At 42.5% G+C, this 26623-nt stretch overlaps 2 protein-coding genes across 2 annotated transcripts in view; both read left to right on the top strand.

Moving 5' to 3' along the window:
* Nucleotides 1-26623, top strand: part of SNCAIP (synuclein alpha interacting protein) — a 163394-nt gene that overhangs the window by 58372 nt on the left and 78399 nt on the right. Inside the window, 1 exon segment of the mRNA XM_068980323.1 lies at nt 22987-23089. Coding sequence (XP_068836424.1) covers nt 23033-23089 — 57 coding nt within the window. The 5' untranslated portion in view covers nt 22987-23032.
* LOC138085302 (uncharacterized) lies at nt 10851-11822 on the top strand. Its single transcript, XM_068979591.1, has one exon. The coding sequence runs from the start codon at nt 10851-10853 to the stop codon at nt 11820-11822; it is 972 nt and encodes a 323-aa protein (XP_068835692.1).

Genomic DNA, 26623 nt, shown 5'->3' with positions numbered 1-26623 from the left:
AATATCTGTTGAGCACTGTTCCGAGGACTTTGCCTCTATGATCTTATTAACTCTTTACAAAACCCTCAGAGTAACCATATGATCCAGCAATCTCACTTCTGGGAATATATCTGGATAAAACTCTAATGTGAAAGATAAATGCACCCCAGTGTTCAGAGCAGCATTGTTTACAATAGCCAAGACATGTAAGTAACCTAAATGTCCATGAATAGATGAGTGAATAAAGAAGATGTGGTGTATATATATATATATCTGACTATTACTCAGCCACTAAAAGAATGCAATAATGCCATTTGCAGCAACATGGATAGACCTAGAGATTGTCATACTAAGATAAGTAAGTCAGGCAGACTTTAAATGATATAAATGAACTCATTTATAAACCAGAAATAGACTCACAGATTTCAAAAACAAACTTACAGATACCAAAGGGGAAAGGGGAAAGGATAAATGAGGAATTTAGGATTAACATATACACACTACTATATACAGGTTCCCTGGTGGCTCAGATGGTAAAACATCTGCCTACACTGCGGGAGACCCAGATTTGATCCCTGGGTCGGGAAGATCCTTTGAAGAAGGAAACAGCAACCCACTCCAGTACTCTCGCCTGGAAAATCCCATGGACAGAGGAGTGTGGTAGGCTACAGTCCATGGGGTTACAAAGAGTTGGACTACTATATACAAAACAGATAAACAACAAGGACTTACTGTATAGCATTCAGTTCAGTTCAGTCGCTCAGTCGTGTCCGACTCTCTGCGACACCATGAATCGCAGCACGCCAGGCCTCCCTGTCCATCACCAACTCCCGGAGTTCACTCAGACTCACATCCATCGAGTCCGTGATGCCATGCAGGCATCTCATCCTTGGTCGTCCCCTTCTCCTCCTGCCCCCAATCCCTCCCAGCATCAGAGTCTTTTCCAATGAGTCAACTCTTCGCATGAGGTGGCCAAAGTACTGGAGTTTCAGCTTCAGCATCAGTCCTTCCAAACAAATCCCAGGGCTGATCTCTTTCAGAATGGACTGGTTGGATCTCCTTGCAGTCCAAGGGACTCTCAAGAGTCTTCTCCAACACCACAAGTCAAAAGCATCAATTCTTCGGCGCTCAGCTTTCTTCATAGTCCAACTCTCACATCCATACATGACCACAGGAAAAACCATAGCCTTGACTAGACGGACCTTAGTCGGCAAAGTAATGTCTCTGCTTGTGAATATGCTATCTAGGTTGGTCATAACTTTTCTTTCAAGGAGTAAGCGTCTTTTAATTTCATGGCTGCAGTCACCATCTGCAGTGATTTTGGAGCCCCAAAAAATAAAGTCTGACACTGTTTCCACTGTTTCCCCATCTATTTCCCATGAAGTGATGGGACCAGATACCATGATCTTCATTTTCTGAATGTTGAGCTTTAAGCCAACTTTTTCACTCTCCTCTTTCACTTTCATCAAAGAGGCTTTTTAGCTCCTCTTCACTTTCTGCCATAAGGGTGGTGTCATCTGCATATCTGAGGTTATTGACATTTCTCCCGGCAATCTTGATTCCAGCTTGTGTTTCTTCCAGTCCAGCGTTTCTCATGTACTCTGCATAGAAGTTAAATAAGCAGGGTGACAATATATAGCCTTGACGTACTCCTTTTCCTATTTGGAACCAATCTGTTGTTCCATGTCCAGTTCTAACTGTTGCTTCCTGACCTGCATACAGATTTCTCAAGAGGCAGGTTAGGTGGTCTGGTATTCCCATCTCTTTCAGAATTTTCCACAGTTTATTGTGATCCACACAGTCAAAGGCTTTGGCATAGTCAATAAAGCAGAAATAGATGTTTTTCTGGAACTCTCTTGCTTTTTCCATGATCCAGCAGATGATGGCAATTTGATCTCTGGTTTTCAAGCTGGTTTTAGAAAAGGCAGAGGAACTGTATAGCATAGGGAACTATATTCAATATCTTGTAATGACCTATAATGGAAAAGAATCTGAAAAAAGTGTATATATTCAGATACTTTTATATATATATATATATATAACTGAATCACTTTGCTATATGTGGGCTAGGTGTGTGTTAGTCACTCAGTCATGTCTGAATCTTTGCAACCCTATGGACTAGGCCCCTCTGTCCATGGGATTTTCAAGGCCAGAATACTGGAGTGGGTTGCCATTTCCTTCTCCAGGGGATCTTCCCAACCCAGGGATCGAACCTGGGTGTCCTGCATTGCAGGCAGATTCTTTACCATCTGAGCCACCAGGGAGGCCCTATATGCCTGAAACTAACACAACATTGTAAGTCAACAATACCTCAATTTAAAAAAATTTTTTTAAACCCTCAGAGGTCAAATTCCTGTTTTACAGATGAAGATTCAAGTCTCTATCACTTACATGCCTGTGCTCGTTGGATGATGGAGAAGAGATCTGTCAAGAGTGTGAGGTGACTATAAATGTCATTGCCCTCTGAGGTACAAGGACTACCACTATAAATCACCACAGGGGATATGTTGGAAATTCAGAAATCGGGGTATGTTTTGACCCCAGGAATGGAGCAAATGGTGGAGAGCCAGGTTTGTCCTCTGTGAAGCTCAAAGATGTGCAGGGAACTGCAGTGTTGACTGACGAGAACTGAAGTGCATTAGAGCAGGGAACTTTCAAGGCTTATCAGTAGAAATAGAATGTGTGAAGTCAGAGAACTCGTAGGAACGTGTACTGGCTACCAAGTGCAGAATCAGCTTAAATGGGAGAGGAGGAAACTGGAGAATGTTGACATATGACTAGGTAATGAGGGAGCGAGCCAGGGACTCAGCTGGAGCTTGACGACTGAAGCAGCAGCCCAGCTGAGGCTGAACTGGGCGAGAACCACGCTCAGAAGCCTTGGGAGTGCTCCACCCCAACCCCCTTCCGCCCCAATGATATAATGATAACAAACGCAGGCACATGAGTTGAATAATGTAGCAACTTGTGCTCCAACGATCTTCACCTTGGAGGATGGAGTTTGGAAAGTTTGATAAGGGTTTGAGTCACAGATGAACTATATGGTTGAAAGGAAAAGAAGCTATGTGTGAAACATTGCATTTCTAGGTACCATGACTTCTCTTGTTTGTCTCCCTAACTTTGTTGCACTTCTGCCATCAGTTCAAGAAGTCACATATCCATGCTGTGTAGCCTGTTCTACCAGTTGTCATTGCTTCCCAGAAGGGACTTGGTGTGCAAGTGACGGAGTTCCTTCCCTGGGAGACTCTGTGGAAGGAGGCTGACACTGACCAGGGCCCCGATGGTTGAAATTTGCTCCCATTACCTCACCTGGAAGAGTCAGGCCCAGGAAAAGGGGAAATGAATGTGGCACTAGAAGTAAGCCTGAGTGTTTAAACTGAGGGTCCAACATGACTTAAGTACAAAGGGGAAAAGGAAGAAAGAAAACATAATCCCTATTTGCCATAGCGCCTAGGATGGTGCAGGAAATTGCTGACGACATGTAGTGCGTCTCTAAATTGATTTTAAATGATTTGAAGCTGAAAAATGTCCTAAAGCAACCCACCACATTTAATTAATCTAAAAAAATAAGCATCTGTGTTCAACTTTTTCTTGTTCAGATCTTTGACATAGTTGTGAGACTTTTTTTTTTAATTGAAGTATAGTTGATTCACAATGTTGTGTTAGTTTTTGGTGTATAGCAACAGTGGACCAAGACCTTTGACCTAATTTTTTATTAGCCCCTTGAAGGAAAAGGAGGAAGAATATCAGACAAGTCCAGGTGTTACTGGATTTAGTGTAGAAGCTGACCTTAGAAGAAGTAGAAAGTTGTGGTGGGTTAAGAAGTAAAAAGACATGAATGCAGATGCCCCTCTTGAGATGTTCAGATGAAAGGAGAGAAGAGATGGGATGGAATCCAAAGCTGGGATGGGGTTTTTTATTATTACTTATTTGGCTGCGCTGGGTCTTAGTTGCAACACAGGAGATCTTCCATCTTAGTTGCAGTTGTGAACTCTTAATTGCAGTTGTGAACTCTTAATTGCAGTTGTGAACTCTTAGTTGCAGTATGCGGGATCTAGTTCCCTGACCAGGGATTGAACCTGGGTCCCTTGCATCGGAACCACAGCGTCTTAGCCACTGGACCACCAGGAAAATTCCTGGGATGGGTTATATTTGTTGGATTGGTGAGACTTGAGGATGTGTGTAGTCAGGTGCAAGAAGACAAGAGTGATGGGTTTAACCCTTAAACAATAGAGATGTAGACCAAGGGACTTAGGGCTGGAGTCAAGCCAGGAGAAGGTGGGGGTAGTTTTCCACAACTGCCTGCCAAGGAACTGAGCTCAGGCTGCAGAGACAGTGCATTTGGCATTCCAGCTTTTGGCAAAGAGCCATGTAGCATCTTCCGCTTAGAAGTTGAAAGCACCTCTATGACTGTCTTATGGTTTTCGGAAATAAGCACTCGCAAAAACTGGCAGTTACACAAGACTTTGTAGCCTTCAGACTGGGTTCATGATTTCATTTGACCTATGCTAACCTTATTACACACACCATACACACACCTCATATGCATACAAACATATGGGTATGCTTGTTTATACACACACTTATATACATACACATAGAACTATATATATTTCATTGTCTCTAAAAGAAAGTGAAAATCACTCAGTCATGTCTGACTCTTTGCAACCCCATGGACTGTACAGTCCATGGAATTCTCCAGGCAAGAGTACTGGAGTGGGTAGCCATTCCCTTCTCCAGGGGATCTTCCCAACCCAGGGATCGAACCCAAGTCTCCTGCATTGCAGACAAATTCTTTGCCAGCTGAGCCACCAGGGAAGCCCAATATATAAGTGTTAGTGAAAGTCATTCACTTGTGTCCAGCTCTTTGCGACCCCATGGACTGTAGCCTGCCAGGCTCCTCTATCCATGGGATTCTCCAGGCTACCCACCCCAGTATTCTGGCCTGGAGAATTCCATGGACTATATAGTCCATGGGGTCGCAAAGAGTCGGACACGACTGAGCGACTTTCATTGTCTCTGGGAAACCTTTATTAGGAATCTGAGGCTAAGAACAGATGTGACCTGACAAACCTTTCACAATCTGTTCATGATTTAACCCAGGTCTCATAGCTTCGGATTCCTAGAGACAGACTGCCATTCTCAGAGGCTGGCCTAGAGAGTGTCATGTGTAGGTCCCTAGGGACATGTTCGGATTCCCGCAGACAGACTTGGCCATTCTCACAGGCTGCCCTAGAGAGAGAAGTCCTGTGTAGGTAGTGCCTGCTCCACTTTACTTCCGGCTCCTGCAGGCCTTGCAGCCTCAGACATGGGGGCTACTCTTCTTGACAATGGCAGCTCCTAGCCTCCTATGTTCTGATAGAGAGGCTCCCCCAGCTTCTGCCCACAAAGTTTCCCCATCCTGGGCCCTTTCTTTCCACATGCAGCAAGGAAAGACCCTCACCATGGTCCTCATTCCAGCAGACTGTTTCTTCACGGCCTGGTTCTCCAATTCTCTCAGCTTTCTCTGCTACCACTTTTCTTTCAGCTTTGAATCCAGTATGTGTCCCCCTTCCCACTCAAGGCCCTGCCCACCCCTGCTCTGTGGGGCCCCGTAACCCTGGTGGGACTCATGATTCAATCAGGGACGACTGAAACCAAGCAGGCAAGTTCCTCAGCTCTACTGAAGCTAGCAATTCCTTTTCAGTTACTGAGAGGATTTGAGGAGAGAACATAAGCAGAGGGTCCAGCTCAGTGCCAGGCTTAATCAATCTGAGCTCCCTTTCCCCACCAGAGTGGCCTGGAGCTCTTACCCGCATTTCCCAGCACTTAGCACACTAATATAATTAGCAACATTAGTATATCTAAAAGGCAATTACCATTTAATTGCTCTGGCCCCAGCCAGCCTGAAGTTGCTCTCCAGTCACTTCCAATTTGGAGCTAGGGTGTTTTCAGTCTTACCCAGGCCAATCACAAAATCACTGCCTTGGAGAGAATTGAAACAACCTACAGGCAGCCATTGATTATGAGATAAAGGATTTGGTAATTTCCTCCATTTTGTTCTATATAAAAATGCAAATATCAATTTGTTCCTGGCCACAGACAGCTTCAAGCAGCATCTTTCTGTGACTTAGTGAATTATCCTGCTTGGCGAGAGCAGCGCCACCCTCCAGAAGGTTCTGTGTGCCCTTCCCCCAATACATGCTATCCTGATCATCACAATAAATCAGTGCCCTCCTGTAGATCCAGACTTAGAATCAAGTTTCAGGCATCTCTTCTTAAAAGACATTGATTTGTATTACATACTCAATTTAAAGAAGTAAATGCCCTTCCCTCAGCCTGCAAGATTTGTTTATCTTAGCGCTACTGTGAGAACTTAATGCCCAAATGAAGGCAGCGTGTTTTATTTCTTCTACTCCCACCCGACACTGCATAAAGTTAACAGCAGCCTCTAATCATGAGGAACCCAAAGTAAATATTCTGAGATTTCGAATCCAGATCTTTACTATTAGAATCACACATGTGCGTTTGAGGAAACCTAGATTGCCTTAAGCCACACGGAAAGCATTTACATCTGAGCCACTTTACATGTGATTGCAAGTTAAAGTAAATTCTAAATAACTTTAGCAGTTTGCGATTTGGAAAACAGCCTGGGCCATATAAATTCTCCTTTAGTTCTTTTTCTGTTAAATCTTATGCCAAAGTAAATCGAAGCTGTGGAGAACCTTTGAACTCCTCAGTTCTCAAATGACCTCAGTGAAGTTGGATTGGCAGAGCCAGTGTTTAGTTTCCAAAGGAAACCGTTTTTTGTTTTTTTTTTTTCCTTTCCTCCTTGAAATGTACACAGGACAGTTACCTTCCTTAAGGGAAGGTGCAGTCCTTGGAGGAGGAGGATAATAGGTGGGCTTCCTGGGCCCCCCTGCTCTGGGCCCTATTCCTGCCTCTCAGAAAGGGGCTTTCTGCCTTCAGCGGCTCATCACTGCAGTTCCGGGGGAGCCTTGGGGTTGGCACCCAGGTTTCTTAACACCTCTGCTGCACAAGTCAGTCAGCTTTGCTTTCCCCCTTCGGTTTCTCTTTCAAAAAGATCTGTTGAAAGCAAAAGGTCTGAGGTTCTGTGCCACCTCTTCCTGCTGGGTCTCCATGCTTCAGTTTCCTTTCCTGTGAACTGGAGATTAAAAATGGATCTGGCCACAGGGAGTCTTCTGTTCTCTCGAGTGTTTTATTCTTGTGCTCATGACCACACAGTTTATCACATTGTGTTATTCATGATTTATTCGTTATTAGTAAATAATTTATTTAAATTTATCTTAAATGATATATACGTGTGTATGTATATATATAATAGGTTTGAGTGTGTGTGTGCTGATTCGCTTCGGTTGTATCCAATTCTTTGCGACCCCATGGACTGTCACCCACCAGGCTCCTCTGTCCATGGGATTCTCCAGGCAACAATACTGGAGTGGGTTGCCATGCCTTCTTCCAGGAAATCTTCCCGACTGCGGGATTGAACCCACATCTCTAATGTCTTCTGCTCTGGCAGGCAGGTGGGTTCTTTATCACTAGCATCACCTGGGAAGCCCCATACATGTAATATAAATAATATATATTAACATAGCCTTAAACTTCAGTGTGTTCTTACAACTAGACCGCACACTTCTTGAAGGCAGGGACAGGGGCCTCCATTTCTGTGCATCACCATTGGAGTCCATTGCTGACCTGGACACACAGTAGTTCTCGGTAGACAAGTGAGGCAGTCTTACAAAGGTGCCTCCTTAGCCATACTGTGCCATGGTTACCAAAAGCGTTATCCATCAGTCAAGACAACATTCACAAAAATCAGTTTCACTCCCCTTTTATTTTAATGTGTGCTATTTTTAATAGACACCCATCAAGATATATAAATAACCTTGAAGGGAAAAAATGACATTTATATTTTACACTTTTGCTGTGCTGCCAAGGAACATATTACATGTTTGCTAATCCTTTGAAAAACAAATGTTTATGTAAGCCTTTAGAGAAGGGGGTTTAAAAACCATTTTTACCCTTAGCCCTCGGCTCTAAGAGTATTTGCCATAAATTGTTACTATGTCAGCATATTTGAAAAATAGCATCACATAGACAATTTCTTAATTCCCTACCGCAAAATTAAATCTTAAGGTGGCTGTATGTTGTCTGCTATTTAGGGTTGTTTTTCAAGAATCTACAGACTCACTCCAGGTGGTCATTGTGTCTCTGCTTAAATATGGTCAGGAATGGGGGCCTCGCTTCTGCTGGTATCAACCCTTTTCTCTTTCCTGTAAGGCATCTTGAACTGGTGTACAGAATGTTTAAAGATCTTTATGATATTCAAAAGTGTAAATGCCCTTAATGTATGTTATTATTATTGAAGGAGAAGGGAGAAGACTGCTATCCAAAAAATCTACATGACTTGTGTATTATAAACCCAAGAAAACTCTTGCCAAGAGGTGCATATTATGGGCTCTATAGGTTGGATGTACCAATTATAAATGATTAGGAAACTATTAAGAACTGTCAGCAGAAAACCCGCATTCTGACAGCACTGTGGAGAGGTGCTGGTGAAGAACCAGTGGTTTCAGAATCGGTCATACCTGACTTTGATTCCTGTATCTATTCCTTAGCAGCTTTGAGCAATTTGCTTTCCTCTCTGGTCTTTTACTTTCTCATTAGTGAAATAAGAATGATATTAAGGATTAAATGAGATCACATTTATAAAGCAGAACACCAAAACAGGGTTTGGCCCAGATTTATGTTAAATAAATGGTAACCAATGTGAGCAATATTATTGTGCTATTACTGTATTATTGTTCTTGTTTTTATAAATTCAGAGGTGCCTGTTTGACTGCAGTTGACACTGAGGGAATGGGTGTTTCTTAAGGAAGAAAAATGTGGTGTGGGGACTCTGAGTTGGCTACCTGTCTTAACAGCCAACTGGGGATAAGGAGTTTAATAGGAAGTGTCAGCCCCCAAGCTTACCTCCCTTGGGTGGAATTGTAAGGTCCAACTTTCCTACTTGTTAACACTGCTATAAACCGCTTACACATACCCTTATTGAAAGGGTTCAGTTCAGTTCAGTTCAGTCGCTCAGTCGTGTTTGACTCTTTGCAACCCCATGGACTGCAGCACGCCAGGCTTCCCTGTCCCTCACCAACTCCCGGAGCTTGCTCAAACTCAGGTCCATTGAATCAGTGATGCCATCCAACCATCTCATCCTCTGTCAACCCGTTCTCCTCCTGCCTTCAATCTTTCCCAGCATCAAGGTCTTTTCTAATGAGTCAGTTCTTCGCATCAGGTGGCCAGAGTATTAGAGTTTCAGCTTCAGCATTAGTCCTTCTGATGAACACCCAGGACTGATCTCCTTTAGGATGGACTGGTTGGATCTCCTTGCAGTCCAAGGGACTCTCAAGGATATTCTCCAATACCACAGTTCAAAAGCATCTGTTTTTCAGTGCTCAGCTTTCTTTATGGTCCCAACTCTCACATCCATACATGACTACTGGAAAAAACATAGCTAATACTGATCTTATCATTCTGTAAGTAAAATACCAGCTCATATCTTATCACTCTATTCTGTATTTTTTGGTCAGGCCAGTATTGTCCTAGTAAAACAGTTCCTCCCCCACCAAAAGCCCTGAGTTGCAGCATTTGCTGATTTCCATCGTGTAAATACTTTCGCGATACCCAGTTTCAAGCTTCCAAGTGACTGCTCCATAGTCGCTGAGCAGAGTTGGGAAGAGATGCACACGGTTGCTCAAGTCAGTGCAAGCTGGCTCCAGAGCACCGCTGGGCCAGAGGGAAGCGTGTGTTGTGACAGTACAAGATAGGATGATTGAAAATGAAATTTACAAGCATATAGAATAGAGGGAAAATAGTTTGTCCTGGGAATGACCAACAGAATTCATCCAGAAAGTGATTACTTTGAGCAGCATGTTTCAGTGCCGTTTTTCTGTCCTTGCTCTGTACTCTGTAGTCATGCTGAGGGCAGAGATCTTTTCCTAGCTGCTTGTGCTCAATTGGGGTACAGAGGTGGAGGGCTGAGTGGTGGGTCTCCCTAATGACTTCTGAATATCAGATTGTTTCTTTAACCAGTAGTTTAAAGATTTGGTCTTGGACATAGTGCCCATGTTTGTAAAGATGTCTCCCTTCCTCCCTTCCCTTCTCCCTTCCCTTCCCCTCTCCCCCTCTCCCTGTCTTCTTTATTCCCTTCCCTATGACCTCACAAGTATTTTCTATCATCTCTTTTGTAATCCTAACAACCCCCAAGAGATCATCAGAACAGGTAATAGTATTCCTGTTCTGCAAAAATGGTGGAGACATTAGAAAACTGCTATACTTCATAAATTTCTATCATGTTATTAATGTCATCAGTAATACATAATTTTGTTATTTGGAAACCTTCATTGTTACTCAAACACCCCCACTTCTTTAATATTTTTTGAGTGGAGAGGGTCATTTCAACCTCTGGCCACCTTTCCTTTGTTGTCACACAGTTCATTTTCTTCTCTCCCTCATGGTTGTTGAAAATTGTATCACACTGTGTCTAGGAAATTGCATTACAGTGCTATAAATACATTTCTGAGAACTTTTAATTAAGTGATGGTACCTAGAACTTTCTCATTATAGTTAAATCCCTAGAGATGAGAAAACAGAATCCTCTTGAGAAGCTGTTTTGTTTCCAGTGGCTCAGCACTGGAACAAACATAATTCTGTTACAAACCACCTCTGAACTATTAGAGTGACACCAGTTGAGGAGTGTGTCAAGTAGTGGCTTAGAAAAACCCAGGTCTTCTTACTAAAGGCTTCTTAAAAGTTTTCCAAGTGCCTTATGACTCAAACTGAAGAAGAAGCCATCTGAGCTCACTGACTCGCCATTTACCATGAAGTCCTCTGTGGATGTGCTTGAAATCATCACTTGCATCCTTCTAATCCTTGTAAGCTTTGTTGGAAACCTGTGTTTATTTTATTCTACAAGGAAGTGTATGACTGGGCGTCTAGAGACATCCTTTCTTCTGATTTTCAGTCTTATATTTGTCCACCTCATTAAGAACCTGGTGGTGAATGTCATGAAAATTGTTTATTCTTCTGGTTGCACGTTGGATTCAGCTGGCTGCAAAGTTCTGCGCTTCACGGGAGCCCTGACGACATCCCTGGCCATCTGGTTCATGTTACACTTTGCATTGCTCTACCACCAGAAGCTGTACCAGACTGTCCACCCCTCAAGTGAGCCTCCAAACCCGGACCATCAGAAGCATTCCTTAAAGGTGGTTTCTGCACTTTGGGTGACAGGCATGGCAGTATACCTCCCAGTTTTACTCTATACTAGAAAATCAGAATACCTGAATGCAGAAAATGATACAGACCCTTTGTCAACAAGCAGGATTCACGTGGATTGCCTTACTGACTTTGGAAACAAGCAAGTAGAGTTTTTCTATGGGGAAGTGTTTTTGGTTCTGATTGATGTTCTTCCTTTAGCCACCTTAGTCTTTGTCTGTTTCTGGATGTCTTTTCTGCTTTCAGAGAGAAAGAAGATGGCATATGGTGACATCTGGATTGGAGATGATGATTCAGAAATTGAAATCCTTAGAGGGGCCAAGTTTAGTATTTTATTAATGTGGCTGATCACTCCACTTTGGATTTCTCATTTTATCTTAGTCTATTTCTTGAAAGGCTTGGCAGCCTGTGTCTTTTTTCCAGCTGTTCTCACAGCCCTCTCTTCAGGCTTCTCTGCGCTCAGTCCTTTCCTGCTTATGCTGGTGAACTACAGAATGAAGTGGGTGTCCTTCTGTGATGCCAAAGAGAAAAAACCCACACCACAGCCTGCAAATGTTATTCTCTCTCCATATGCTTAATGGCAAAAAAAACCCTCTGTTTTAACTTTGGGGAGTCAGGCCAAACTTCCACAACACTCATCAACAGATAATTTCTGAAAGGAGGACTTCTCCTCAAAAAAAGACTTCTGAGGGAAACAGTGCAAGAAGAAGATATTTGAACCTGGAGTTATTATAAGTTGAAGAAAAATAGTCATCTCAACATTCGTGATTTCAGACAATACCACAGTTTTTAGGGTAGGACCCAACAATGATCATAGTCTGGAAGTGAACTCAACAAACAATGTGTTAAGTATTTACTCTGTTTAAGATACTATGTTAAAAAGCAGCATATTGTAAAAACTGAGGATTACACTGCCTAGCTGAATTCCTTTAAAGGTACTTAACAGTAATCTTCTGTTTTCATCTTGTGTTTTTTCTTGACATGCTATGACATATCTAGAAGCAGATTCTGTTCATTTGCCTTCCCCTAGTTATCTTTAGTAAATTTGGCTAGAGAAAACCATTGGATGAAACAATCAGTGCTTGCTAAATCATATTCTTTCTATATGTACAGATGTGCAAATATTTGGTTACTACAGACATTTAACCGACTCTTCTTTCTTAATCACCTTAACATGCAGCTTTACTCCTCTTCAGAAAAAAAGAGATATTTATTTTAAGAGACTTTATTTCCTCATTTGGTTATTAAGTTGGTACATTTTGATTGGAAAAATTGACAAGTCTCCATAATAACCTATTTTTCTGAACTTGGATTTAATAAAAATAAGCACATTATAATTTAAAATACATGACCAAGATTTTATTTTTTACATTTATCCAGTGGCCATTTGGACTGCTTCAGATTCAATAAATAATAATTTTATATATCTTATGATGCATATATGTTGTATAAACATTGAATTTTAAGTTATTTTTTACTTGATTCTTGCATTTAATTTTCCTTCTTTATGAGTAGACTTAGGATTAATTGCATTATGGTTCTAGTGACTGGATGCCCCTAAGTTGGAGTTCTTGCTCTGAAAAGGCTCCTTCTGAAATTTTAAATCTGGATCTCATTAACAGGAGAAACGTAGAACATCTTTGTTGCCGTGAAGTGCTATGGAGAAAGGAGTTTTTAAAGTAACCAAGGCCCAAATTTTGTAGGGTTTGGTAGGCCGATGTCTTGTCCCTTGTATAGGACTGAGAATTAAAATACACACACACACAGACTTAAGACCTTCTGAGGTTTCTGGGTGGTCTTCATGGGAAATGCTTAGTTGAGTCCACTGAGGAAGTTTAATCAGAAGGGCACTATGCATGGATCCTATATAATGAAGTTAACATCTGTGGAGATGGGGGATGTAGGGAAGAGGTCACCATCTTTTAATTAAGTGCAGATGTAGCCAGGGCTGTGACCAGCCATTGATCTTAGGTAGTAGCTCTCAAATGTGGTTCTGGGACCAGCAGAATCGGTATCATCTGGGAACTTGTTAGACATGTAAATTCTCAGGCCCCAGTCCAGAGCTACAATTTGGGCAGTTGGACCCAGCAACTTGTTTTTAATAAGCCTTCTGGTTGATTCTCATGCAGGCTGAACTTTGAGAACCACTGGCCTAGGGTTACTCAGAAGTTTAATCCTCACAAGCAATTAGAAGTATGAGAACGAAGCCAAGATGACAGACACCTGATGCAGTCTTTAGTGCTCCTGTACACATTGCTGTTATGTCTATGGCTCTCTAAAACGGGAATCAGGATTGTCATCCGTGTTGCGTACATTGTCAATAATGATTGCCAAACAAATCCACTGTAAAAATCAAGCAGTCTTTGCAGAATCAAGAGGAAAGCATGACCACTTCAGGTGTGCCAAAAATCTGGAACTTGGATTTGAAGAGTTTCTGGTACATAACTGAGTAATGGATCTAGTTCCATAGTTTCTTTCCAGAAGTCAGTGCAAGGCACGGCTGGCGGACACCCAGGCTGAGCTTCCCAGTGCTGGAAATGTTTCCTTTTCCTCCTCAGACATTTTCTTTTGGTTTGGGCCTCATTAGGTCATAGTTTTGTCCTTGTGGAATTGATGTTTTCATCTACAACAGAGAGTAAATCATATTCTCACTGAATGAACCACATTGCAGTTCACTTTTTAAAATTATGTTCCTTTTAACTCTCTGACTCTCGCTCTCTCTTCTCCCTTAATCTCCACATTTCATCTACACTCCTGGTAGGATCAGGATGATAGATGAAATAGGGTAGAAGGGAAGTTAAACAAAGGTGGTCATGGCGGGACCTTGGAGAGGGCTCAGAGTTGGTCAGGACCATCCTGAAGTCTTGGTTTGGGCCTCACAGAATCTCTGACCTAGAAGGTCATCTGTCCCTTCTTTCAATGCAAGATTCTCATCTTTCTCCCTCAGAAAATCCCTCCAAACCTCTGAATGAACAGTTTCTTGCTAGGGTGGTTGTGATCTTATCAAGGAGCCCATTCCATTTATGCCCTTTCCAAACACCATTAGTAAGAAGTATTTACTGAGACTGGAATCCCTGAAACTTCCTTCAAGAAGTTCCTTACCCTTGAAGGCAAATCCTCCTCTTACCTGATGGCTTTCTGGGTTCTTAGAGAGAGAGGAGTGCTTTTCTCTTCTCCCCGTTAGACATTTCTTTAGCCATGCCATGTAAGGTAGAGCTTGCCAGCCACTGGCTGTCTTGACTTCCTCACTCTGTATATTCCAGTTTGCCTGTGGCTTCTTAAGTAGTGGCAGCCAGCACTGAACACAATATATATTCTCTTGTATTTACATATGTTTATATTTTTTCTACATTCTTTTTGTCTTCTTTTGTGTAGATACTGTGAGCATGGGTTCTTCCCTTCCTCTTCCAAAAAGAATTTTAAATATTAAACTCACTTTAAATCTCTCTGCCCCCCCACCCTCCGGCACACATACACACACAAATACAAATTAAAAAGTACCATTGCATTAGGGCTTAAAAATGAAGGTCCTTTCAGGCTCTAAAATTTTGCTATAAGTAAGTTCATTCTCAGCGTCAGATTTTAAAAATAATGAAATACCCCAAAATCATTTGCAAGAATTTTAAACTATAGGCTAGGGCTCAAAACTACAATAAGACCATATTTTAAATCAAATATACTTCATTTTCTTTTTTAAAAACTACAAAGAAACACAGCCTACACAGTGGTGATTTGCTTGTCTTTCCAATAAGACATAAGGGAAGATGGTCATAATCAAATTTTCTTTGAAGATGAGCTTGAGGTATTAAACCAACTGGCTATGGAATATAATGCTTTATAGGCCAGTTCAGGGCCTATGGTATGTTAGGTACACAAAGGTCTATATACTTTGCTTTAAAGATGATCATGCCTACCATTCTCTTTAGACTCTACTGGAGAGAGGAAAGAGCAATTTATTTGGAGTTACAGTTCTTGCATACCCAAAGCAGTACAGCTCAGCACTGAGGATGCCTATGGAATTCTGGCCCACATGGTTCGGAGACACAGTCACGTTTTAGAACAGTCTAAGATGCAAATCACTGCAGGTGGTGACTGCAGCCATGAAACTAAAAGATGCTTACTACTTGGAAGGAAAGTTATGACCAACCTAGAGAGCATATTAAAAAGCAGAGACATTAATTGCCAACAAAGGTCCATCTAGTCAAGGTTATGGTTTTTCCATTAGTCATGTATGGATGTGAGAGTTGGACTATAAAGAAAGCTGGGCACTGAAGAATTGATGCTTTTGAAGTGTGGTGTTGAAGATTCTTGAGAGTCCCTTGGTTGGACTGCAAGGAGATCCAACCAGAGGAAATCAGTCCTGAATATTCACTGGAAGGACTCATGTTGAAGCTGAAACTCCAGTACTTTGGCCTTCTGATGCAAAGAACTGACTCATTTGAAAAGACCCTGATGCTGGGAAAGACTGAAGGCTGGAGTAGAAGAGGATGACAGAGGATGAGATGGTTGGATGGCATCACCAACTCAATGGACATGAGTTTGAGTAAACTCTGGCAGTTGGTGATGGACAGGGACGCCTGGTGTGCTGCAGTCCATGAGGTCGCAAAGAATCAGACACGACTGGGCAACTGAACTGAACTGAACTGAAGATGCAGATCAGAAGAGCTGTGGGCTTGATCCCGGGAAGTGGTTTGTCTGAGCTTTCTTGGGTCCTGTCTATGTAGGAGTACATCACCTTGGCCAAAACATTCCTGAGCTTTACCATCTTTAAAATTGGAAGGATATGATTGCAAATTGTGATACACACCCTCTCCATCCCTCATGGACTTGTAATAAAGTCAGATAAAATATATTAAAGATATTAAAAAAAAGCTATTGAAGGTTTTTTGAAAAAGTAAAATGTCTGATACAAGTGAAGTGTTATTGGGTTGACCAAAAAGTTTGTTAGTTTTTCTGTACAGCCTTGCAGCTAACCCCATACTTTACCCCTGCAGTTTGGGTAAGCTGAAATAAGAGAGAAAAAGCAAACTTACCACCAGAAGCCCTGGCTGCGTGTGAGGCAGCCACAGCACCTCTCTGAGCCTTGGTTTCCTTTGTTGCATGAAGGAGATTGTGAGATATTTGTCTCCTATGACTTTGGTGAACTGTGAGTGAGAGAGTATTTTTAAGAGCACCCAGACCTACCACTGGTATAAAGTTTGGCTTCATAAATCCTTGTGGTTGTTCAAACCGGAAATGCAGCTCCCCTTTCCTGGAGCTGGAGCGGGCTCAATACATTACATTAGAGCCTCCTGTTTGATAGCAAATACTTGCTTGTACTTTCTCCAGACATACCAGAGAATTTGTTACTCCAGCACGTGCTCTGTTTTTACTCTGACTTTGGAAATATTCTCCTGCCGACTGTGCTTACCAACCCACCCCAGCTATCACCCTTCAAGACCCATTTTTTGAAGCAAAAACAGCAGCAGGTGTTAAATCTGTGTTACCCATCTTTCTGGAAATCCTGCTTCAGGATTCTTCTCACCCCCAGGCCTCCCCACTGTACAGCAGCTCTACCCAGAATGTTTCCTCCTGCCCCATATCGACTCACTCACCATTTGTGCCCTTACATTCTTCAGCTGTCAGCTTAGACCTCACCTCTACCGCACACACTTCCCTCATCTACAAGGTCTCAGGTGACTCAGGCTCCTGTGTACTTTTTTTTTTTAAACACCAAAAACATTTTGTATTGGGGTTTAGCCAATTAACAATGTTGTGGTAGTTTCAGGTGAACAGTGAAGGGACTCAGCCATACGTATACATGTGTCCATTCTCCCCCAAACCCCCTTTCCCATCCAGGCTGGCACATAACATTGAGCAGAGTTCCCTGTGCTCTGCAGCAGGCCCTTGTTGGTTATCCATTTTAAATATAGCAGTGTGTACACGACCTTCACAAAGTCCTTATCGATCCCTTCCCCGTACCGTCCCGGTAACCATGAGTTTGTTTTCTAAGTCTGTGAGTCTCTTTCTGTTTCGTTTAAGTGTGTTCATTTGTATCATTTCTATTTAGACTCCAAATATAAGGGGTGTCATGTGGTATTTCTCCTTCTCTGTCTGACTTACTTCACTCAGTAGGACACTCTCTAGTTCTGTGTTGCTGCAAATGTCCAGCGCTATGTATTTATGTGTCCCAGCAAGGACCACAGTATATGGTAATTGCCTTTTTTTCCCACTGTCTCCCCCCATACTGGCCCGGAGAATAGTGTTGGTCTAACCTAACGTGTTCTCTCAGGAACATGCCGAAAATGAAGACAAGGATGAGATCTACACAGCTTGTGCTTCCCTCCCCTTTCTCCTGATGTGTACTTCTTGGCTCTCCTTCAGTTACCTCTTTCCAGTAGAAATCTCTTGCCTCTATCATCTTTCTGCTTCAATACTAGGCATTCAGTGACTGCCATGCCTCTGGCCACTGTTGAATCAAAGAGTGAGAGAAACTGAATCCAACATTTGGAATGAGTTGCCTCCCTGCCAGCCAATCTACTGAGCCAACTGGGGACGACATTTCATATATTCTGCTTCTTTCCACCCCAGCTTTCCAGTATGCAGTTTGTGATTTTTTTTTTTTTTGATCTCTTGTTGTATGAAGGAAAGAAAGTTCAATATCTACGCCTAGGCTTTTAAACTGAAAATGTATCCCAGTACGAATTTGGCTGTGTGCGTCAGGGTGTAGGCAAGTGCGGTGTTTTCCCAAATTATTGGTGAATTAAAGACTAAAGAAAGAAGCTGTAATGCAAATCAACCAAGGTTACCTCATCACCAAATGTACCCTGCTCATTTATTTTGACAAGCCCAAGTTAACTTTTAATTACCAGGCCTCCTAGTACACTGGTAAAATGTAGCAATAGTGACTTTGGCAGAAGAGGAGAAATCTGTGTAACATGAGCCTTCAGAATGAGTCCATGCTGACTCCTTGTAAAATGGAGTGAGGCAATTCATTTTAAGAAGAATTTCAGTAGAGCAGTTTATGTGATCTGTGACTATAGTCGCAAATCAGCGAGCCTTTTATGAGCCAAGCACACCAGAATGTATACATTAAATGAGGGTAGTTCCTCAAAGAAATTTTGTCGGCCACTCTAAGCCATTCATTACCCAACACATTTTGTAAGTCTTCATTTGGAACTATTTTCAGAGTCAGTTTTCAACTCACTATAAAAAAAAAAATGGAAAATGTCACTTGAAAGTCCTCATACTGGAGAGGACAGGCTATTTTTTAAATTGATGCCTACTTTTTATTATTCAGTTGGACTCTTAGTTACTTGGAGCTCTTTCCTAAATTGAATCTTCCCTTGAAGGAAGCAGTCGGGCCATCACTGAGGTCCCCCATGAGAAGGTGACATGGCGTTGATAGACCTATTAGGGCCAGAGCCCCTGCTGTGCATTTTAATAGGCACTGGAGGGACTTCTGTTCTTGGCAGTTTATCAAAACTCTGTGCAAGGAGGGAAAATCCTACCGATGTGCACAGTTGATGCTCATTACTGTCCTTCTTTATTCTCTTCCCCTGTAACTGGCATCAGTTTGGAGTTTGGGTAAAGCTTCTCTGGTGCCTTGGACACATCAAGAGAAAGGGTGCACCATGTCACCAATAGCTTCTACATGGCATGTGGGTCCCAGCCACCCAGTCACGTGTCCCCACATCCTAATATTGGTTTTCCTTCCCTTGCTGTAATTTTTCCCACCCAAAGCAGTAGACTTAAGCCGTTGGAAAATGTTTCCTTTCCCTTTCTCTGCTTTCCCACTCCTGCCCACTCTCCACCTTCACTTTTCCACCGTGCCGTCAAAAGAAAGCTGAAACAGGAGACATGCATGCCTCAGTGCATAACAGATTAAAACTTGCCCACGTCAGTGAAGAGAGAAGCCCAACTGACCCGGAAATGGAAGGATTTCAACCAGTCCACAGTATCTGAGGGTAGACAGGTCTTGTAAGAAGTGTGCTTGAGGGGAAGCAAGTGGGCAAAAGAGGAGAGAAAAAACCTGGGATTGCAACTTGTAGGCTCAGGGCTGATGGGGTAAGGGTGCCGTGCAAATTTATAAATGACTGGGCTCTGAGATCCCGGAGGGGTCCAGGGCCAACTATGATGTATAGCAATAAAAATCTCATGTAAAGGCTTTTCAGCTGGACTGCCCTTTCTGGAGAAGCTGAAAAATATTTTCCACTGAGGTGCCTGTCGACCCACTCTCGTCTGCCTGGAGCCGCTTGGCCCTCTTGGGTCCAAGCTGGCAGGCTGGCCACGCAGAGGATGGTCCCGGTCTCTTCTCTGGACTTGTCCTTGGCATAACTTCTGCCCTTCCCTCTAGTCACAATAGTGAAGTGGCACCATGTAACTGCACAATGCCAGTGACCACAAGGCAAAGATGTCTTCTTCCTCCGGTTGTAAAATGAAAGAAATGTAATCCCCGCCTCCTAACATTTTATTGTGTTGGTGAAGCTTTCCTTTCTTTAATACTAAGAGATGACATGGAGGCTGTGGAAAAGCACATATTGTAACATGCTAGTAGTTTATTTGTGAGAAATTGTGTTTTACTGCTGTTGTGGTATGAGAATTCAAAACAATCGTAGAATACAGTTTCAACCTTAGAATACAAATGAAGGAAATATCGTTTGACGGGAGGCACCAATAAGAAAAGCAGGGAGGATGGCACTTAAGGTTTAATCCTAGATTCCTCTGAAGGGTCAAAGGTTGAAATGCCCCCAAGGCCAGGCAGGATGTGCAGAACTGATGGGGGTTGAGGGGGGAGCTGAGGAGCACATGTCCCCTAGACAGGGCAGCGGCAGCTCAGCTCCAGCCGATTATTTATTGTGGGGAACACAGACCTGTGCTGCCAGAGCTTCAGATATTTTTTAAGTGAAGCCAGAAATCCAGAGTTTTATGTGAAATCACCAAAAGTCTACAAGCTGGCAACAGAGTCTATTTTTTAGAAACACTGCTGGGGCCAAACACATCACATCTGTGGGCCAGACCTGGCTCCTGGGCCTCGGGCGTGCCCTCTGTGGCTGTTCATCCCATCAGAGCCCGTGGGGCTGTCAGAAAAGGGGGGCTCGCTGGCTTCCGCTGTGGCTGGTGCGGGGGTGGGGGGTGGGGGAGGTGAGATGGTGCCCAAAGAGCACAAGAGGAAAGCACATCCCCAGCCCAGCTCAGCTTCCTTATTGTGTTGGATTAGTTGCAGCGGCTGCTCTAAACCTGACTCTGTTCCCATCACATCCCTAATTCCTCAGAAGGGAGTGCTTGAGGGTCCTGTGTACTCCATGGAAGGGCAGATGGGGAAGGAAGAGACGATGTAATGACCACTGAGACAACTGTGGGCTCACTTCACCCTCAGCAGAAAGATGGACTTGATGCTGGGAATGTGACCCGGATTTGGTGAACCACAGAGATTTCTCTACCTTATAAATGAGGATGCAATAATTCCAGAGTGGCCCCTTGAAAGAAAGAAGCACTGGGACTAGACAGAAGGAATTGTGTTGTAGATGGCATTAGGTGTGTTAAAGGAGATGGCTGCATGTGTGGGTCCATTGGGAAGCAAAGAAGAATACTGTATGCCTTGGACCACTTAATCTGAGGTGGGACCATTCAACCTACTGAGATAAATATGGCCTTCATGTAATGGGCTGGAACTGTTGTCACACTTATGTTCCAGTCTGTTAGAACAAAGAATCTCACTGTCAACCTCCAAGACCAAATATAAAGATTTTCTCATTGTCATGATTTATATTATCTGCTAGATATGTTCCATTAGAATGTCTGTGCTCAAATGCAAATTGTTCTTCATAATGTCAATAACACCTCAAACGAAGACTCAGTGGCTGTTAACTTTAGTTAAGATGTGATCATGTGCATTTTGTATTTAGTTTGTTATATTCATGTATTGAAAGATCCACTTGTTCCCCAGCTTTTCTACTTCATCTCATGTTTCCATGCTTCTGGTGATACTGTGTGTGTCTGTACCCCATCCTAACACCCAGAATCATCTTTGTGTTCACCAAAGCCTTGGGAGTAGAGTCTATACATCAACAGTTCACTGTGGAGTACAGATTTAGTGAAAAGAAGTTGAATTGAAAGATCTGTTAGTTGACAAGCTGGAATCCCAAGTCTGGATTGTCTCAGAATCCACCAGAATGGAAGAGAAAGTTATTTTGAGTAATTTGCAAGTATGAGTGTGCATGTTTTTCTCTGAAAACCTTTTTGAGGCTTAAAGGAAAAGTGATACATTTTTGTACCAAGCAATTTGCTTACAAACCAATTTTTAGATTTCTATAAATACTAAAATTGAATTTAGGCATCAAATACACATTGATTTTCTTTTTATCTTACACCCTCTGTGATTTCAGAAGAACTTTTAATATATATTCTAAATGGATAATCACATTTGTACATGGTAATGCATCCTAATCCTTTCTTAGATCAACTCTGTGTCCACTATAAATTAAATATATATAAAAATGGTGTGTTCATGTGCAAAGGGAAGAAAAGGAAAATTGAGTCAAGTGATGGATTTGAGGTATGGAACGAAGAGTGATTTTCTCTCTTTTGCTGCAACTATGCTATTTTTGTAGATTTTTTTTTTTTTAAAGAAAACCTCAAAATGAGAAATCAGTGCCTTCAGAGTCAGCATTTTCCTTTAAAAACTAGATATTTTTACAGTCTTGATCTTATACTGATAAGTTCATTCTCATCAGCCTAGATTTATTTTCATTTTCCAATAATGTATTCCTTACTGTTTGGCAAGTTACCCCTTCATTAGAGATCTGAAAGAGGAGAAAATAAATTATTTAAGATTCTCAAGTCTGAGTGCATAAGACAGTTTTTGTAACAAGCAAAAAAGTTGCAGAAAATGGAATCTTGTCCAGCATCTCAGAGTTCGCTCTGCAGAAGAGAGCTGCCCAGCAAGGCACCGGCAGGAGATCTTTGTTCCTATTCCTGACGTCTGCAGGTGCCACTGCCACCGCCGATGGTGGCGGTGAGAAGTGATGGGGAAGTGCACTGGGAGGTGATGTGTCTTCCTTGACAGGTTTAAAGAGCTGCCGCGGGCTGCCCAGAGGCAAGTCCTGCCCGAGGACGCTCCGGCCTCTGTGTCAGGTCCGTCTGGCTCTGGCAGGCAGAGCTGTTAGAGGCAGGGGGCGATGCAGTAACTCTTTGGTTTAAATCTGTGTTTAGATCCTTTTTTTAGAGGGGTGAACTGGAGGTTGCCCTACAAATTCTGAAATATTCATTATTGTTGGTTAGTTAGTATCTGCCTTGTCCTTGTGTTATTACCGTGGAGAGGCTGAACTCATTACTCCAGGCCCAGGATCCGAGGATACACCCACATAAACATTTGAATAGGGTTGTCCTCAGAATTCGAGCTTTGCTCCCCATCCTCAAAGCCCATACATTCCCCCATGGTGTAGTGTTAGATGTGGGCTGGATCCGCCTTAATCACAGGGGAAGAGTCTGACCTGAGCTATTATTCTGGCAAAGGCAAACAGGCACAAATGAAATACAGTGAAGGACCCATGGCTACCCACTGGGGACCCTCCTGGGGAGCCTGGAGGAGCTGTGCTTACAGAGAGCCAGACTGGGGACATTGGAAGCCAGCGGGAAAGTGTGCTCAAAGGCAGCCCTTGTACCAGTTACCTTTTTCATTTTGTTTGTCTAAATAAAATGGTTTCTGGTTATAAAGCAGCTAACCTTTTTGCTTTTCTCTTGTGCTTCGTTCTTGTCCAGGACTTTATAAGTAGCTGATGTTACTCAAAATGTGCAAAGAAGAATAATGGAAGCCCCTGAATACCTTGATTTGGATGAAATTGACTTCAGTGATGACATCTCTGTAAGTATTGCTCCTTGCAAACAGTGCTTTCAGGAAATTCTGCCTTAACCTATATGGGCTCCTTTCTCTGTTGTAGTCTGTATATTCTAAGCTCTTCCTACCACATTTAGAAACTGACAACAGAAATCCTGCTGTGGCAGACAAAGTGTGGTTTGGGGGCCTTCCTGACCAGGAAGTGAATGAATCCCACTTCATTTTGTGTGAGCTTGGATGAGAAAGCATGTAACCTCACTGGGCTTCCCCTTCCTAATCTGTTTCTTTCTTGTCACAGTTATTCATTGGGTAAGTGTAATTAACCCAATTGGTGTAGATGTCCGTAATGTACATAATTCGTCCCTTTTATATGCCTGGCTGTGCCACAGCCTGCATGCACTAACATTCACAACGACACAGACTGAAGGATGGTCAAGTTATTAGTCTTTGAACAATAAGATCTTTCAGTCACTGGAGCTTTCAAAACATGGGTTGGACACTTGTTGGAAAAGTCATGTATTGCTAAGGACAGGACAGGCTGACCTCTGAGGCCCTGATTCATCCTGTAGTACTGCGGACTGATGACCTTCTTAGTGTCCTCTGCACTCACGAACTTCCTGCTGCTTCCGGTCTGACTCCTGGCTGCGTGAGTGGATGGTCTGCCTGCTTGCTCAGAGCTTCTTGTGACTCACCTTGGGCCACACGGTCTATTCTGCCAGAGTCTGGACAGCAATGTTAGCTTCTCACACCCTCGCCCAGCTGGACTGACTCTCAGAGTGTGTGATGAGAAGGTGGCTTTTCTGAACAAGTTATGTGCCTTTTCTTCCCAGGGCCAACACGGACCTGCTTTCTGACCTTACTCTCCACTGATGTCTTGGTTTTGGTCACCAGTGGCAACTGTCTCAGAAACACAGGCTTTCACATGCCTCTGGCAGCAGTGTTATTCTTCTACTTTACTCCTTCCCTTAAGTGAAATGTGCATACTTTATGTAAGAATTGGATTCCTGGGGTGCGTTTGATGAATCACCCATTTTATTCAGCCATGGGTGAATCTGCCTACCTTTTCGTAGATGTGAATTCAGCCTTTCCCTCTTTGAGCTTTCAGACGATTATTAGTCCTCATTAGGATGGATGTGAATGGTATCCCTCTCCCTTTTTAAATCACTATGCATGCATGCTCAGTCACTTAGTCGTGGCCAGCTCTTTGCAACCCCATCAACTATGGCCTACCAGGCTCCTCTGTCCATGGGATTTCCCAGGCAATAATACTGGAATGGGCTGCTATTTCCTCCTCCAGGGGATCTTCCTGACTCAGGGATGGAACCCACAGCTGTGGAGTCTTTACCACTGAGCCACCTGGGAAGCCCCATAATTAAGGTGGATCACAGCCTGGTTCTTTTAAAACCACTCCGCTCCAGGTATTTTGAGTTGAATGGGGAAAAGCAAGGAAAGTGAATGATGATGTGGGTGGTGGGGGTAAGGTAGAAAGTGTTTCAGAAAGGGACACGTGTTATGATTATCAGTTCAGGGTGGCGCATAGGCTTTGAAGGCACCAGTGTGGGCTGCAGCCTCGTCCTGATCTTTGCTGGCTGTAGCACAGTAACTTTGCCTTGCTGAGATACCCACCTCATTTTTAAAATTGTTTCAAGGATTCAGTGAAATAGTAATATACGGAAAGCACTTATCTTGGCACACGGTAAGTTGCTCTTAAAAATGGTAGCTTTTGTTATTATTTCAATGAATGCTACAATAATATTTATATGACCAATGGTGAAGAAAGAACTCCAGGGAAAAGACCAGGCATCATGTCAAGACTTTAAAAAAAAATACAATAGAGCAGTTGTGTTTATAGAAGAGTCATCTGGCAGCAGCCCATAATTTTGATGAATTAGGAATCTCCACTTGAAAGATAATAAAATATGTTAAGCAATAACTGAAGCTGTTTCGCGAATTAGGATTCAGAATTATGCAATAGTTGAGCTTCTATAGCCTGACCACTCTGAAACATAAGTAAAGATCTCCATCTGTGATTGTGTAACTGCCCTCAAACTCACCCCCTTTAGATATATTCCTATTGTTTGGATCTTTAACCTGCATTTAAACTGAAACCAGAAGGGAAAAAATGAAATTGCATAGACTTGGTAAACTAATGATAATGGTTAACATTGAGCACTTCCCAGGGGATAGGCATTATCTTGTTTAATACTCACAATAATTCTCTGAAGAAGGGAAAATTATTATTTTCCTTTTATAGATGAGGAAACTGAGGTGTGAGATGTTGTTTAACTTGCCCAGTGTCACCCACTGAATTAGGAGCACTGTCTTTGGAATATCTGCTTTTAGCCCCAGTACTTGGGGCAACTTTACCCTTCCCCCAGGGGACATTTAACAATACCTGGAGATGTGTTTGATTGTCATGACTGGGGAGGTATAACTGGCATTTGGTGGGTAGAGACCCAGGGATGGATTTAAACATCCTGCAATGTCTAGGAAAATACCCTACTAGAAAGAATTATCTAGCCTGAGATGCTGGCAGTACCAAGGATGAACAATCCTGGTCTATTTCAATCCACTTAAAACTAAAGAAACTCTACTCTAACTGGCATCCTCTGTAACATGGTAGATTATTTTATAGTTGTTCCGTCTCATCCAAGTTTAAGACCTTAAACATGTCAGAATATATTAGACTATATAATGTCTTCATGGGAAAAGAAGTGGACATAGCCTCTAAAATATTGAAATGATTGTTCTCAGTCTATTTAGGTAACCTAGGAGCAATAAATTTATATCTGCTTTAAGGGCTAAGTGGATATAATTCAGATGTATTCAACTTGCTAATTCACTGGTATAACAAAAAATATGTGTACATGCATACTCTCTCAGTCATGTCCAACTCTTTGCGACCCCATGAGCTGTAGCCCACCAGACCCCTCTGTCCATGGAATTTTCCAAGCAAGAATAATGGAGTGGGTTGCCATTTCCTCTTCCAGAGGATCTTCATGACCCAGGGATCAAACCCACATCTCTTGTGTCTCTTGCATTGACAGGCAAATTCTTTATCATTGCACTGGGAAGCCCAACAAGAAATGTTGTCTCCCATAAACCTGCCTGCATTGTTAAAATTCTGTAAACAACATTTTCTGACAGCCTTTATGCTTCTTTCCTGGTTTAGTGGCAGGAAGGGGGAAGGGGAATGCATAATACATTTGAAAAAGATGTTTACAAAAGAGATGCCCAAGTTTAAAACTCCTCTTCTTACTCTCCAACCATAGCCCTTTTACGTATTATAGGGTTTCTGTTTCATGATTTTCCCCCCGGTCATGAGCCTAGTTCTTGTTTTAATTAAAACACAAGCTGTATATTGGTACAGAAAAGCAGAGCTTTTTTGCCTTTACCTAATGAGACAAAACACAGAAGGCAATCAAATTATTTTGAAGTTTCCCAGACTCAAAAATAATGCTCATCTTTTGCAAAATGCAGAGTTTAAACTATACATTCTTGTAACTCTGCCATCTGAAAGGGCAGAACATTGTGCAGTGGCAGAGGGTCTGAGGGCGAGAT

The sequence above is a fragment of the Capricornis sumatraensis genome, chromosome 9, assembly GCF_032405125.1.
Source record: "Capricornis sumatraensis isolate serow.1 chromosome 9, serow.2, whole genome shotgun sequence".
NCBI classification, from domain to species: domain Eukaryota; kingdom Metazoa; phylum Chordata; class Mammalia; order Artiodactyla; family Bovidae; genus Capricornis; species Capricornis sumatraensis.
The sequence above is the reverse complement of the archived record's forward strand: the minus strand, read 5'-3'. Positions and strand labels throughout refer to the sequence as shown.